At 40.2% G+C, this 16,400-nt stretch overlaps 1 protein-coding gene and 1 pseudogene across 4 annotated transcripts in view; one reads left to right on the top strand and one right to left on the bottom strand.

The window, feature by feature from the left end:
- The window catches only part of Cep85 (centrosomal protein 85), a 34,561-nt gene that overhangs the window by 16,930 nt on the left and 1,231 nt on the right, over nucleotides 1-16,400 (bottom strand). For 3 of the 4 annotated variants that reach the window (XR_012450021.1, XM_074080911.1, XM_020158750.2), the window contains exons 2-4: nucleotides 10,030-10,102; nucleotides 7,123-7,275; nucleotides 655-1,349 (exon numbers count right to left, since the gene is read on the bottom strand). Coding sequence is in view for 3 of the 4 variants with exons in the window: in XM_074080911.1 (XP_073937012.1) it covers nucleotides 655-1,349; nucleotides 7,123-7,275; nucleotides 10,030-10,084 (903 nt within the window). In the remaining variant the exon portion in view is untranslated. Of the gene's footprint in view, nucleotides 1-654; nucleotides 1,350-1,744; nucleotides 1,988-7,122; nucleotides 7,276-10,029; nucleotides 10,103-16,400 lie in introns of those variants that run through there. The other variant, XM_074080912.1, reaches the window with a different exon arrangement.
- On the top strand, nucleotides 3,722-4,434 carry LOC109683064 (large ribosomal subunit protein uL16-like; annotated as a pseudogene).

A 16,400-nucleotide genomic window follows, 5' to 3' on the forward strand; every position in this document is an offset into this window, starting at 1 on the left:
GAGATCCTCCTAATCTCAGCATCCCAAGTAGCTAGCATAGCTAGCATTACAGGAGTAATGACTCACTGCTGGAAACCAGGAGTAAGCCACTAGCAACCAGTCAGAACTCTTGAAGCAAACGAACAACAACAACAACAAAAAAAAACCCAGAAGAATACAAGCGTTCAAAGATGGTCTTTTTGTTTTGTTTTGTTTTGTTGGTACTGGGTTTGAAGTCAGGGCTTTGTGCTTGCTGGTCAGGCACTCTAACAAAGATGATCTTTAAGCCTTAGCTCTGCCACTCATCAGCTTTATGACTCTGGACAGATTTAGTCTAACAACCCAGTAAGTTTCTATATTTACCTCATCAGAGTGCTATAAGAATTAAATAAAATTCTATATGTGAAAGTACCTAGTCTAATTAGTGGAATACAGTGAGTATGCAACCAGGGTTAGTGTCCTTTTTTGAGTATTCCCTTGTAACTCTCTACTTTGGAGAACTTATCTGGTGTTTAGTTAGACCACCAACAGAATTAATGGCCAAGAGCTCACAAACCTTCATTTCCTGTCTACAAACATCTTTTTTTCTTCATATATGTTTTCTTATAGGACAAAGGCTATACAGTTCTAAGAATGCACAGAACCTGCAAAATCCAAGGAAAGAAGGGTCTTTACCTGCATTTGCTCCATCTGTAAACGGATCAATTCCAGCTGTTGCCGACAAGTACTGAGTTCACAAGATTGCTCTCGGGGATGCCAAGGGTCAGGACTTGGTTGCCACACTTGGGATGATAGAGGTTTGGAGAGCCCAGGAGCAGGCTGTATTCCCAAAGGGAGCACTCCACTGCTGCTAGACTGTGGTCCACTTCGCTCAAATACTGCCCCACTGCCCGGGGCCTTCTTGGCCTCAGGCAGTACTTTGTACAACTCTTTGTTTGCATCAGATCTTGGGTTGTGAAAGTGGACTCGGTAGTGGGGATCTGAATAAAGTGTCTCTGCCATGGCTGATTGATTGAGAGTAGATTCCATGTTAGGAATATCAAACTTCCTCATCTCTTCCTCTCTTTCATGACCCACTGCTGGAAACCAGGACTGATCAATTGCATTTTCTCCAGCACCACCACAGAGATACATGAGATCTCTTGATAGGCCTGGAGAACGTTTCACTGCGCCAAAGTCTCCATTTCTTGTCATCCCCACACTTTCTGCCAACCCTGACAAAGGGAATTTAGAGGAAGAAGGTCCAGCAGGTGTAGAATTTGGCTTGGCAGGAGAGGTCCCCAAAGTAGAAGGTATCACATGGGCCGTTGGGATGGTTATGTGGCTTTTGATAGGCTGGAAAGAAGGGCTGCTACTTGAGCTGCAAAAATCTGTGGAGAGAATAGTTTCTATAAGTTAAAGTTGAAACGACAAGCTTTCTTGAGTTTGGCTCTTATGCAATACGTTCTCTGCTTGTCCTCAGACAAGTATCAAGCAGGCAAACAAGGCAACCTAATTGAGAGATGTGTGTTCCAAGATCTCATATGCCAGTCACAGGGTAAACCAACAAAAGGCAACAATGGCTCACCTTTAATTTACACTACATCCTTTGTAAAGATTTTTCAATACAAATAACCTTGCCAGTCAACAAGCAAAGCTGAAAACTGAACTTAAAAAATCACTTACTGGTTGGTGGAGTTGCTCAAGTGGTAGAGCACCTGCCTAGCAAGAGTGGCGTCCTGAGTTCAACCCCAAATACCACCAAAAGAAAAAAAAAATCACTTACTTTAAGGAAAATAGATTAGGTCCTATTCTTCTGGAAGTTGAGCAAGTCTAATCTATAAGCTAATCTAATAACAATATCCTTTCCAGGAGTACCAGAATCCTCTGTGACCTCCAAAAGCTCCCAGTGAAAGTGAGAAATGACTCTACACTATCTGAAGAATAAGGCAAACTAGACAGTCCTGCTCAGTATCCAGGGCAGAGAGCACAGCATCTGAGTCAGGACTGTTCTCTCTCCCACACCCCAGACCTGACTGCCTGGATATGGGAAGTTATTCTTAGTAACTCTCAGATTTCACTTTAGCACAGTGAGCACTCTCAAGTGGATACACACTGAAACCCTCTATTTTATATTTTGTCTTTCACTTGCCTCCTTGTTTTACTCAATTGTGATTTTTAACTTTTTCTTCAGACCAGATTTATACTTCTTTGGTTCCTGCTTGGTCTTGGAGACAACTCCCTGACTAGCCCTGCTGGAGAAGGTTCACATTTCTACCTACTTCTAGTTTTCAAGAGAATTACAAAGTCACAGAACTAATGTGCCAGAGCAGTGTGCTGCTAGCAAGTAAGATGGGAATGTAAGGTTACATACCTATTACTTTTAACAGGCAGAAAAATTAATATGGTGACAAGGAAAACTAACATCTTCTCTTTCCAACTATGCCCAGTACTCTTCTCCAAACCAACCACATCTGTCGTGGAAAAAGGTACTACCACATTATCTTTTTGCCTCTCTACCAACTAACACAGGGCCCACTCAATTAATAAGGACAGATATAACTTTTCTTGGAATTACAGTATACATCAGCTACCATCTGCTCACTAAGCAGCCAGGCACAGTGACTCATACCTGTAATCCCAGATACTAGGGAGGCAGAGGTTGAGAAAATCACAGTTCGAGGTCAGTGTGTAGGGGGAGTCAGCAAGATCTCATCTCAATGAATAAGCCAGGTGTGGTGGTACATATGTATAATCCCAGCTATGTGAGAAGTATAGGTAGGAAGATTGTGGTCTGAGGCTAGCCCTAGGCAAAAATGAAAGAATCTATCAAAAAAAGAACTAAAGCATAAAAAGGGTTGGGGGTGTGGCTAATATGGTAGATTGCCTGCCTAGCAACTACAAGATCCTGAGCTCAAACCCCAGTACTACAAAAACAGTAACAACAACAATAAATAATAATAAGCCAAAATGTCCCTTAGAATGTAAACAGAGTATCTAATTTATTACATTCAGATAATCTTGGGGATGCATAAAAGATCATACATAAATAAAACCCTTAACAGTGTCTGATAACATGCATTAGCCTCTCAGGACCAAAAAAGAAGTAAATTTTTGAATTAAAAGATAGTTTTTGAAGTCCAACAACATAAATATATGACTAGTCAACCAAGTTAAGGCAGACTGGTGATAAGTGTAAGACTAGTAAGGAGCCTACTTGAAATCCTTAACAGCAGCACCACCCTGTAACTCTTGCCAAGAACTCGTTGCCCAGTGTAATTATGAACAGAGGCCAGTGAGACAGCGGCACATGTTGAGCTGTGAGCCTTTAATACCCACAACAATAATTCCAAAAGCCACACCAAGAAGAGCGCCAACTGACCCAGGGAAGTGTGTTGTTTCTCATAATTCTTCTATAGATGATGGAATAAAGTGAGGTTGTGGTCACCAACTTTCTATTGGTTTTATCTGAATAGTTTAATGAAACTACCTGCTTCAAACTATGTTATAAAAATGTCAAGTCACACCTTGAGCCTGATTTGTGTTTTAGAATACTTTGAAACAGAACAGCAAGACTCATTTCCAAAGGCGCACTATCTTCTACCATTTTCAAAGGCATTTGAGAGTTACTGTAAGGGATATGTGATTTTTTTGTTTAGAGAAGTCTACAGTTTCCAAAATCACAAGGCTTTTGCCATTTTAAAGATATAATTCTAAATCTCATCTTTTGCTTCAGCATACCACTGAAGATCCTGGTGTCACCATGGATCACCACCCCACTCAGTGTTATTGATATTGTAAGAACAAGCCATACTCAAAGTCTCACTTTTGCTGAGGTGTGCCTGATGACAAGATCTACATCTTTGACCTGGAGTGGGAGAAGGTGAAAAGTTGACGAAACCCATTTTGTGGCCACATGGTATCTGATGAATGTGAGCAGCTCTCCTCCAGAGCCCTGGAGGTTGCCCATATTTGTGCCAATAAGTACAAGGTAAAAAGTTGTGGCAAAGATGGCTTTCATATTTGTGTTCGGTTGCACCCTTTCCATCTCATTCCCATCAACAAGATGTCCTGTGCTGGGTCTGACAGCTTCCAGACAGGTATGCAGGTACCTTTGGGAAGCCCCAGAGCACAGTGGCCAGAGTTCACAATGGCCAGGTAATCATGTCCATCCACACCAAGCTGCAGAATAAGGACCGTATGATTGAGGTTCTATACAGGGTGAAGTTGAAGTTCCCTGGTCTCCAGAAGATCCACATCTCAAAGAAATGGGGTTTTACCAAGTTTAATGCAGATGGATTTGAACACATGGTAGCTGAGGAACAGCTCATCCCCAATGGCTATGGGGTCAAATATATCCCTAATCGTGGTCCCCTGGACAAGGCGAGTCCTGCACTGGTAAAGGCTCCTCACTGTGTTGTCCCCTCCTTAACCACCTTAATCATGCTCAACAATAAATCATTCTGTCCACCTTAAAAACAAACAAACAAAAACTAAATCTCTCCTCACTTCAATTACATTTGGTCCCCTCAAAAAAAAAAGAAAAAACAGGGCTGGCAGAATGGTTCAAGTAGCACAGTGCCTGCCTAGCAAGTATGAGGCCCGGAATTCTAACCCCATTACCACCAAAGAAAAGGAATTAATTCTTTTTCACAACCATCCTTTCATAATAAGAGTAGACTGAGCTACTGCTAAATATCAATCACTTTTGATCTATATCCCACATTGGTTTATGAAGTATGGTAGTCTGAACTAAGCCTATAACTATAGGTTGAGTCCTTTTCTGAAATGCTTGGTACCAGAAGTGTGTCACATTTTGGAATTTTTGGATTTTGGAAAATTTGCATGAACGTAACCAATTGAGCATCCCCAATACAAATATGTGAAATCCAAAATGCCTAATTAAAAAGTCTGTCTGGGCACAGTGGCACATAGCTGTAATTTCAGCACCTGGAAGGCTGAGGAAGGAAGATCAAGTTTAAGGTCAGCGTGGGCTACACAGCAAGAACCAAACCAATCAACCAAACAAACAAAAAACCTACAGACCCATATACACAATCTGGGTAACAATTTCACTGAATTAAAATATAGCCAGTCAATTTAATAGGGGAAAAATCCAGCCCAATGTTTGTTTTTTAAATGCCAGTTATTTAAACTAGGCATGGTAGTGCACATTTGTAATCCTAGTGACTCCACTGGGCGAAGCAGGAGGATCACTATTTCAAGGACAGCCTGGGCAACATAGTTAAGACCTTGTTTTGAAATAAAATTGAAAAAAAAAAAAAAAAAAAAAAGGGAGTTTGGGGGAGTAGATCAGTCTCAGTGCATAAGGCCCAGGGTTCAATCCCAAGTCCCATTTAAAAAAAAGAAAATTCTACTATTTAGTCAAAATGAAAAGGTTCCATGACTATACATACATAGAAAACCATAACAAGTCAAAACTAAATGGACAGCAACAGTTTCTTTTGGCAGGACTGTGGTTTGAATTCAAGGGCTTCACAATTGTAAAGCAGGTGTTCTACTCCTTTATTCCATTCAACTCTGGTTATTTTTTGGAGATGGGATCTCATGAACTGTTTGCTCAGGCCAGCCTCAAACCAGTCTTCCTGATCTCAGCTTCCCAAGTAGCTATGATTACAAGTGTGAGTCACTGGCACCAAGCTAACACACACACACTCTCTCTCTCTTTTTTTTTTTTGGTGGTACTAGAGTTTGAACTCAAGGCTTTACACTTGCTATGCAGGTGTTCTACCATTTGAGCTACTCTGCCAGCCCTCAACTAACACTCTTGATTATACAAATGATGTAAAGATATCACAGTCAGGGCTGGAGGTGTAGCTTAGCGGTCAAGCACTTGCCTAGCATGTGTAAGGCCCTGCGTTCAGTCCCCAGGACAGAAAAAAAAAAAAAAAAAAGGGCTGGGAGGCTGGAATATAGCTCAGTGGTACAGCGCTTGCCTAGTACCAAGAAAGAAAGAAAAGAAAAGACAAAACAAAACAAAACAAAACAAAAACCCTATAGTCAGGAGACCAGAATCTAATAACTAGTTATGGGATCCTTAGGCAAGTTGCTTAACACCTAGGGGAATTTTTGTTATTTATCAGCAACAAGGAGTTAGATTAAGTGATTTATATGATAAAGTGCCTAGTTTTGTGATTGTAAAATGAAAAAGTAAAATACTTCAGCATTCTTAATCAGCATTAATCAAACCGTAGAAAAAATTTATTACCTATCACAAAATCCATAATGAATGGTAATTATCATCATTAAGTCCTCTGCCCTCTAGGCACTCATCAGCTAAATGGAAAAACAAAATATCCTTGTAAAGTACTACCCAGCACTTGGTACTTAAGTGTAAAATCAAGTGGCAGAGATAATACAGATACAAAAATGCAAAAAGAAAGATCAGTAATGAGTGGAAAGAACACTTTGCTAGATTATGAATAATAGCTGGAAGAGGCCATAGGACACCTCCTTTGGGAACAATACAAATGGGCCCAGATTTAAAAAGGTAAAAAAGAGCAGCAATAGAGCTGGGTATATATGTTAGCATCAGACCCCCTGACTACCGTGCATGCGTGAAGCCATTCTCAGCACTGCAAAACAACAACAAAAAACAACCACAAAATAGACAGTTCTGTAAGTAACAGACTTGGTGATACTAAGAAATGTGTTTAAATGGTATGGACAGGGCCAGATCACAGAACGTAGGCCTCTGAACTTTATCCGCTAAGTAATGGGAACAACTGAGAATTTGTAGGAAGTAGAAACTATAAAATCAGGATTTTAGCAAGATTAATCTGGCAACAGAAGGAAAAGATTTGAGGTCAAGAAGCCTATTGGAAAGCTGTTTCAAATAGGATAAACAGTAGAAACTGGGACCAGAAATGAAAAGAATGGGGTAAAAAGAATTATCCTCCATGACTGAATAGACTGACCTTAAGAATATCCTGTACGGGAGGGGGTGGAGTGGGTGGTAAGGGAGGGGGTGGGGGCAGGGGGGAGAAATGAACCAAGCCTTGTATGCACATATGAATAATAAAAGAAAAATGAAAAAAAAAAAAAAAAAAAAAAAAAAGAATATCCTGTAAATGACAATACACCGGGAATCCAATCTGAAGATGACAATACATATTGGTTATCAAATCATTAACCCAGTCTTACCTTCTGCAATATCTGAGCATGATGTGCCAATGGCTGTGTCCCCACTGTCAGCTACACTTGAACAGCGGCTGAAGCGGCTCCGAAAGGCCTCTGAGATAACTGGGGTCTGCCATTCAGTCCCCAGGGAACTGCCCTTCTGAATCACATTGGAACCTGAAATGAAGAGGCATTTTCTACCTTTAGTGTGAACTAGCTGATATATCTCAGTAAGATTGTTTTTAAAAAAAATCATTAAACTTATGATAGTACAGTAGCACCCTGCCCCTTTCTCCCAAGCCCATTTTAGCTAAGCAGAAATAGCATGAGGTGCAAAAAATGTTCAAAGATAGAAATAAGACCTACCAAGAATCCAGAAGAACCAGACAAGAAACATTATGTTCAATAGCAGTTTCTATTTATTGAAAGCTAAAAAACACAGCACTTTATAAATATGATCTCACTTATCAATACTTACTGGTAAGTATTATCATCTCTGTTTTATAAATAAGAGCTGAGATCTGGATTCAGGTCTTCCTGATTCCAATATCCATATTCTTTCCTTTGCAGGGTTTCTCAATGGGTTTTTGGGAATTCTGAGCACAATCCTTCAACGTGAAGTCTATACATTACAGAATGGTTTAGCATCCCTGGTTTCACTCACTAAAAGCTAGTAGCAACCCTCACTCAATCCCGTATCACTGCGAAACCAAAATATATCCTATACACTTCCATATGCTTCTTAGAGTAACAGTCAATTCCCCTGTTGAAAACTAGTGCTAGCCTGAATCAGGGTATCCACAATGGGTTACTTCAAAGAAAGGTTAAGTTTTGAAAGTCAAATTGAAGAATTTATCTTGATGGCAATACAAAGAAATCGCTAAAATTTCGAAGACAAAAAGACTAATGAGATTTGACTTCCTGCTGTTTAAGAGCCAACAGGCAGGAAGTGTTCAATAAATAATTGATTTACTAACATACTAGCAAAGACTTAAATCCAGATTATTTTTGTTTTTGAGACATAGTTTCACTATGTTCTCAAACTCTTGATCCTCCTGTCTCAGCCTTCCAAGTGCAGGTATTATAACTGTGCACCACCATGCCTGACTTATTTTTTTGAGACAGGTTCTCCCTACATAACTCAGGTTGGCTTCAAGCTCATGACCCTCCTGTCTCAGTCTCCAAAGTACTGGGATTATGGGCATGCATGACCATGCCCAGCTTAAATTCAAATTATTTTTAGGAAGGAAGGAAGAAGAGGGAAAACAAGGTACGTTGTAAGCATATACAGAAATGTCACAATGAAAGCCTTCCTGGCTAGGTGCCAGTGGATCATGCCTGCAATCCTAGCCACTTGGGAACCTAAGTTCGGGAAGATCACAGTTAAGAAGCCAGCCCAAAAAGTTTGTGAGACCCAGCTCCAAAATAACCAAACCAAAATGGTCTGGAGGTGTGGCTCAAGCAGTAGAGTGCCCTCTTTATAAGTGCAGCCATGAGTTCAAACCCCAGTCCCACTAAAAAAAAAAAAAAAAAAAAACAGAGAGAGAGAGAAGCACCCTGTACAATTAATATATGGTAAGAAAAATGTTAATTTGAAAAAAACCCTGTAATTTCTCTTCTAGTTTTGCTCTGAAGGCAACCGAATTTCCTCCATGGACTCCCATTCTTTGGGCCATAGTAACTGTCTGGTTTGACAGAATATGCCCCATCTATACACACTCAGCAGTCTCTAATAATTTTGAATGCATGACACAGACAACAGTCAGAGCTTCTGAGAACGTGACATTAGGTTACTGCAGTACTAAGTATAATTTTAGCCAGAAGCAATTTGACCTCTTAGTGTATCTACATGGCTTTCACTCCCTAGGTAGCGTACAATTTGGCAGGTTTTTGTTTTGTTTTGTTTTTGCTGTACTTGGGGATTGAACCCAGGGTCAAGCATGCTAGGCAAGTGCTCTACCACTTGAGCCACACTCCTAGCCTGTTAGGCAGTAAAAACTGACTGGACCATGTTTCTGGCCTCCTATTGGAAACCATTCCATTAACTAGTATCTTCCCTTTTTCATCACAACTACTCTTCTATCAACCTACTCCATATTCGATTCCCAATTCTAAGGAGATATTTGTTAAAATAAAGATATGTTATGGGGGCTGAGGAGTGGGTGTGTATGGCTCAGTGGTACAGTACTTGCCTAGCATATGTAAGGACCTGGGATCTATCTCCAACACTACAAAAAAAAAAAAAAGGTCTTGGTATATTTATAGATACTTGTGTTTACTTCAAAATTTAGTTTGAAAGCTGAATTTTAAAAATTATTATTTTCTTTGTAGAGAAAGGCAAATTATATGCTGCTCAGGCTGACCTTGAACTTCAGGGCTCATATGATCTTCCTGCCTCAGCCTCCTGAGCAGCTGGGACTACAGGTATGACCTATGTGCCGGCATAAAGCTAAGGTTTTTTGTTTTGTCATATGTCCTATCGGTAGTATCCCTATTAGATATTAAGACTTTTTTGCTACAGGAAAGATCATTATTAATCCAAAAGAGATACTACTGAAAAAGAGACAGGCCATGAGAAAGGCAGGGATCTTTGCTATGAATTGCTATAGCTTAAGAGCTTGCATTATATACATAATTATCATAAGAAACTATAATCCAGCCCTAAGGTAGTACATGGCACATAGCAAATATTCATTAAGTATTTGCTGAATGAATCTTTATTTTTGTGGTGCAAGGGACTGAACCTGTGGACCAGATATAAATAATCACTCCTTCCAAAAGATCTGTTTTTATATTCAAGATAGTCCTATGTTGTTTTTGTTCTTTTAGTACCAGCATTTCAGTGAATGCTTGTGTGCTCAGTATTTCCCTTAAAGACTATGAAATGACAGAACAAAAGTCAGAATTTAATCCAGAAAACTGACTACTCACCTGGTGAAGTGGCATGAGAGGACCTCTCACTGGGGTATTTCTCTTGCATGGCCATCACAGTAATCTGAGACAACTATAGAATGAAGGAATAACCAGTCAGATCTCTTCAGTGTCTTTGTGTGTGGCTTTTTTTTTTTTTTTTTAGGGGGGGATTGGGTTCTGGGAACTCAGAGACTCATGCTTGCTAGGCAAGTACTCTCTACCACTTGAGCCATGCCCCAGTCTTTTCGTTTTTAGTTTGTTTTTCAGCTACATCTCATGCTTTTACTTTACTTAGGCCTCAGATGGCAATACTCCTCTCTCTACCTTCAGAGTAGCTAGGATTACAGGCATTCAACAGTAGGTGCTCTGTAATTCAGTTCCTATTCAGCTCAAACTGTCAAAACCACTCTGATAGGCTTGGGGCATAGTTCAAGTGGTAAAGTCCTTGCCTAGCATGCACAAGGCCCAAGATTCAATCCTCGTACCCAAAAAAAAAAAAAAAAGAGAGAGAGAGAGAGAGAGAGAGAGAGAGAGAGAGAGAAGGGGAGAGGAGGGAGGGAAAAAAAATCTGAGGCTACAGTACACTCAAACTCAATTTCTCCCTACTATGCTCATTAACACAACATACTTCTGACACCAGATGTGGGCTGTTAAACAAGAAATTCTCCAGAGGACACCATTAATTCAATTCAATTAAATTCAGACACTATCTACCTGGAGAAAGTCTTGGATCCCACAGGCATGTGGGAAGGGGTGCACAGTTTCCATAACTTCTTGGGTATGGCTCCCTCCTAGAATCTGTACATGTTCAGTTTTCTGAGAAGCTTTCCCAATGCTGCCATTCTGGGTTTTTATGGGTGATTCTTTACTTAGAAAATACTGATTAAATCACTGGCCAATTTATCAATCCCCAGTACCCAAGGAAAAAAATTAGCACATTCTGTTTGGTTTTACTGGTATGGACTGGGGGCATGGCTCAATTGGTACAGTCCTTGCCCTAGCAAGCGCAAGGTCTGATGTTCAAGCACCAATAAGAAAAAGAAAAAAAAATCAGTCTACTTAGCCTTCAGCTACTACCCTCCCAGGAAGCTGGGCTGAATCAACCCTCAAATCCTGCCTTAGTCCTTCTAATCACTAGCCTCCATTCTGAAGCTACCCAGGGGCTGCAAGCCAACAAGTCAACTCCTTAGTATACAAAGATTCTTATCATTTTCAAGACTCTACGAATTTTCTAAGCATGCCAGGAAACAAGACAAAGAACTACATATTTTATAATATCGCAAGCATATATTCAAGTATTCTCTCGTTTTACTTGTAAGAGCATTTAAAAAAAAAATCCTAGAGCCAGGTGCTGGTGGCTCACACCTGTAATCTTAGTTACTTGGGAGGCAGAGAACAGGAGGATCAGGGTTCAAAGCCAGTGCCAGGCAAATAGTTCTCAAGCCCCTATCTTGAAAATATCCTATACAAAACAGGGCTTGTGGAGTGACTCATGTGGTAGAGGACCTGCCTAGCAAGTAAGGAGTTCAAACCCCACAACCACAAAAAACAAAATGAAACAAAACAAAAAACCCAAACTAGGGCTGGCAGCAAAGAAGAGTGTTTGTCTAGGAAGAGCAAGGCCCGGAGTTCAAACCCCAGTACCACCACCAAAAAAAAAGCAAACCAGCAGGGCATGGTGGCAAACACATGTGTAGTTCCAGTTTTCTGAGATGGGAAGATCACTTGGTACCAGGAGTTCAAGATGTGGGCAACACAAGACGACACACACAAAATAAAAAATAAAAGCAAACCAACTTCCAATACTCTAAATACCCTATTTCTCTTCCAAAAGCAAGTAAACTTAGAACCAAAATAGATTCCTAATATGGAGCCCATATAGTCTTAGAAGCCTTCCAATTGTCACAAAATTTTTAAATATTACTTTTTATTGAGACCTGAACAAATAAACCTGAACACAGTAAACTTCCTTGAGCCACTCCACCAGCCCTTGTTTGTGATGGGTTCGAGTTAGGGTCTCTCAAACTTTTTGGCCAGGCTGGCTTTGAACCTTGATCCTCCTGATCTCTGCCTCCTGAGTAGCTAAGATTACAGCTATAAGTCACCAGCACCCAGCCTCTAGTTAGCAATGTATTAGCAGTGTTAATCCTGGGCAAATTTCTTTTATCTGCATCTCAGTTTCTTCACATAAGAAGAATAAGTTAGGGAATGGAGGTGTAGCTCAAGTGAGAGTGCCTGCTTTGTAAGCACAAAGACCTGAGTTCAAACTGCACTGCAGTCCCACAAAAAAAAAAAAAAAAAGAATAAGTTAGGAATAGTGATACACACCTTGTAATTCCATCACTCAGGAAGCTGAGGCAGGAGTATTGTGAGTTTGAGGCCAGCATGGACTATTTGTGAGATGCTGTCTCAAAAAAAATCTGAAGGCCAGGCACTGGTGGCTCACAACCTGTAATCCTAGCTACTTAGGAGGCAGAGATCAGGAGGACTGTGATTCGAAGCCACCCAGGCAAAAAGTTCATGAGACCCTATCTTGAAAAAATCCATCACAAAAAAGGGCTGGTGGAGTGGCTCAAGGTATAAGCCCTGAGTACAAGTCCTAGTACCGCCAAAAAAAAAAAAAAAAAAGTGGCACCATATGAATTTGGAAGCTTTGAATGTATAACAGCTCCAAAAGGATTTGGGACAATTCACAGCATACAATTCTTAGTGGTGAAATTCAATTTTGAAAGGAAAAAAAAAAGTTATAAGGAACTAATTCTCTAACATACTTTACTGACCTCTACAGTTTTCTCTTAGTAACAATCTAAGTGGTCACTAATTCACTAGTGCCTAACAGAAATGGTACCATCCTCCAAAATATCACTTTTTCATATACTGAGAGAGGCTTTGTTCAATAATAAAACCTTCAACTTCAAGCTGGGCTGTGGTGGCTCACGCCTGTAATCCTAGCTACTCGAGGAGACAGAGATCAGGAGGATCGTGGTTTGAAGCCAGCCCCAGGCAAAGAGTTTGCAAGACACTATCTTGAAAAAAAACCCCTTACAAAAAAGGGCTGGAACCTGGGCGCTGGTGGCTCATGCCTGTGATCCTAGCTACGCAGAAGGCAGAGATCAGGAGGATTACTGCTCGAAGCCAGCCAGGGCAAACAGTTCTTGAGACCCTATCTCAAAATAACCCATCACAAAAAAGGTCTGGTGGGGTGACTCAAGGTATAGGCCCTGAGTTCAGACGTCAATACCACAAGAATGCCTAGCAAGTGTGAGGTCCTGAGTTCAAACACCAGTGCTGCCAAAAAAAGAAAAAACAAAATCTAAAAAAAAAACCAAAACCCTTCAACTTCAAACACTCAAGAGGCATGGGCTACACAGATCCTAATCTCAAAACAAACAAACAAACAAACAAAAAAATAAAATAAAAGCTTTATAGCTAGTATCAACAGTTTATGGCTAGCTATTCAATTTATGGCTAATGAGTTAATGATGACACAGAAGGATAATTACTCACTTATTAATAATAACTTTCCTGTCAATAACAAAATCTTTTACTTTATTTTTTTTGCGGTACTGGTTTTGAACTCAGGGCCTTCACCCTGAGCCACTATGCCAGCCCTTTTTGCAATGAGTATTTTTGAAATAGGGTCTCACGAACTATTTTGGCTGGACTGGCTTCAAACTGAGATCCTCCTGATCTTGGCCTCCTGAGTAGCTAGGATTATAGGCGTCAGCCACAGGCACCTGGCATACCTTTTTTATTTTTGATAAAAGCTTACATAGTCCAGGCTAGAGTTGAACTTTTGATCCTCTGGCCTCAACCTTCCAAGTGCTGGGGCTGCATACATGTGTCACTACACTGGGGGCCTTTATCCCTTAAAGGATAACAAAACCAGGTTGGGAGTGGTAGTACACACTTGTTCCAAGCACTCTGGGGACTAAGGCAGTTGAATCTCAAGTTTGAGGCCAGTATGGGCCACATAGCAAGACTCTGTCTCCAAACAAACAACAACAACAACAACAAAAAGGATAACAAAATTATAGGCCCAGTAGATTCTGAGACTTTCCAAAATCGGAAGAATGGTCAGATCCTGGTGGCTCACTCCTATAATCCTAGCTACTCAGGAGGCAGAAATCAGGATCATCACGGTTCAAAGCCAGCCTGAGCAAATACTTCATGTGACCCTATCTCAAAACAAACAAACAAAAAGGACTTGTGGAGTGGCTCAAGGTGTAGGCCCTGAGTTCAAACCCCAGTACCACAAAAAAACAAAAAACCCCAAAAAACAAAAAACCCAGAAGAATGGACTGACAAGAGGAGAACTCCCAGTTAAACAGTATTACCCCTAAAACTAAGCAACTCTACTCTTAGATAGACCTTTTATAGCCACAGGAAATTGACTTCAGGAACTCCCTTGCATACCAAAATTCACAAATGCTCAAGTCCCTTATATGGAATGGAGTACCATGTAATATGCATATCCTCCCATACATTTTTCTTTGGTGGTACTGGGATTTGAATTCAGGGCTCACACTTGCTAGGGAGGTACTCAACTGCTTTAGCCATGTCCTTAGACCTTTCTGTACTTTTTTTTTTTTTTTTTGTGGTACTGAGGCTTGAACTCAGGGCCTACAGCTTGAACCACTCCACCAGCCCTATTTTCATGAAGGGGTTTTCAAAATAGGGTCTCTCAGAACTATTTGCCTGGGCTGGCTTCAAACCATGATCCTTCTAATCTCTGCCTCCTGAGTAGCTATGATTACAGACATCAGTCACCAGTGCCTGGCCATCCTGTACATTTTAAATCATCTCTAAAGGACATGTACAAAGTTGTACACCTATAGTCCCAGCTACTCAGCAGGCAAAGGTGGAAGGAATGACCTTTGCTAAGTAGTTTAAAGGCAGCCTCAGTAACACAGCAAGACCCCATCTCAAAAACAAAAAAACAATAAATCATATTTAGAGTACTTATAATATCTAATATAATGTGTATGTCATGTAAATAGATGTTATACTGCATTGCTTATGGAATAATGACATTAAAGTCTATACATGTTTAGAACAGATGCAATTCCTCTATTCCAGTGTATTTTCAACCCATGGTTAACTGACTCTGGATGCAGACCTCATAAAGGTACGAAAGGCCAATTTCATATTCAAGAGAAATGAAAATACATGTTCATGAAGCATTATTTATAGCAGCATTATTTATAAAAGTCAAAAATATAAACCCAAAGTCCATCAAATGATGAAGGGATAAATAAAATATGGTATAACCATACAATGGAAAATTATTAGGCAATAAAAAGGAATGAAGCACTGATACAGGATACAACATAGATGAATTGAAAACATGCTAAGTGAAAGAAGTCAAACACAGACAGCCATATATTGCATGATCCCATTTATATGGAAAGTCTAGAAAAGCCAAAAAACCCACAGAGATAGATTTAGTGGTTGCCAAGGACTGACAGGAAAGGACTTGGGGGAATAGAGAGTGACTGCTAATGGATATAGGGTTTCTTTTCAGGATGATCAAAATATTTTGGGATTAGATGATGGTAATGGTTGAACAACCTTGAAAAAATACTAAAAACCACCGAAGGGATAATGAAGGGGCTCAAGTGGTAAAGTGCCTGCCTAGCAAGCATGAGGCCCTAAATTCAACCCCTAGTACTGCCAAAACAAAAAACAAAAAACAATTTCTTCCCTTGAAAAACTACAATTTTAATGTGGAACACCACACTTAGCAGCTGTTGAACGATATACATCACAGGAGAAAATGTGAAGGAACAAACAGCTAACAGATGCATTAAGAATCTCATACCATGCCAGGCACCGGTGGTTCACGCCTATAATCCTAGCTACTAGGAGGCACAGATCAGGAGGATCGAGGTTCAAAGCCAGTCCAGGGAAATAGTTGGTGAGACCCTATTTTAAAAAAACCAATCACAAAAAAGGGATGGTGGAGTGGCTCAATGTGTAGTCCCTGAGTTCAAGCCCCAGTACTGCAAAAAAAAAAAATAATAATAAATCACACTATATTCAAGCCCTTGATCATTCATTAAACTAGACTTAGTGAAAGAGAAGCCAAAATATTGCCTTTATAAAGAATTAGTCCAGAGACATACAAAACCACCAGACCATTATAAAGTAGAAAAGCTCTAGGGCAAAGTAATGAGGCCCAATTATCTTAGTCATTCATGTATCACCACACCTCCTTACCAAACACACTATTCAATTCAACCTAAATTTACTAAGCACCTACTATTTGCCTGGTTCTGTGCCACCTGCTGGAACTACATTGATATAAAAGAAAAACACTGGTGGTGGACGCCTGTAACCCCAGTACTTGGGAGGCTGAGATGGAAAGATCACAAGTTCCAGGCCAGTAT

The sequence above is a fragment of the Castor canadensis genome, chromosome 7 (assembly GCF_047511655.1).
Source record: "Castor canadensis chromosome 7, mCasCan1.hap1v2, whole genome shotgun sequence".
Taxonomy (NCBI): Eukaryota; Metazoa; Chordata; class Mammalia; order Rodentia; family Castoridae; genus Castor; species Castor canadensis.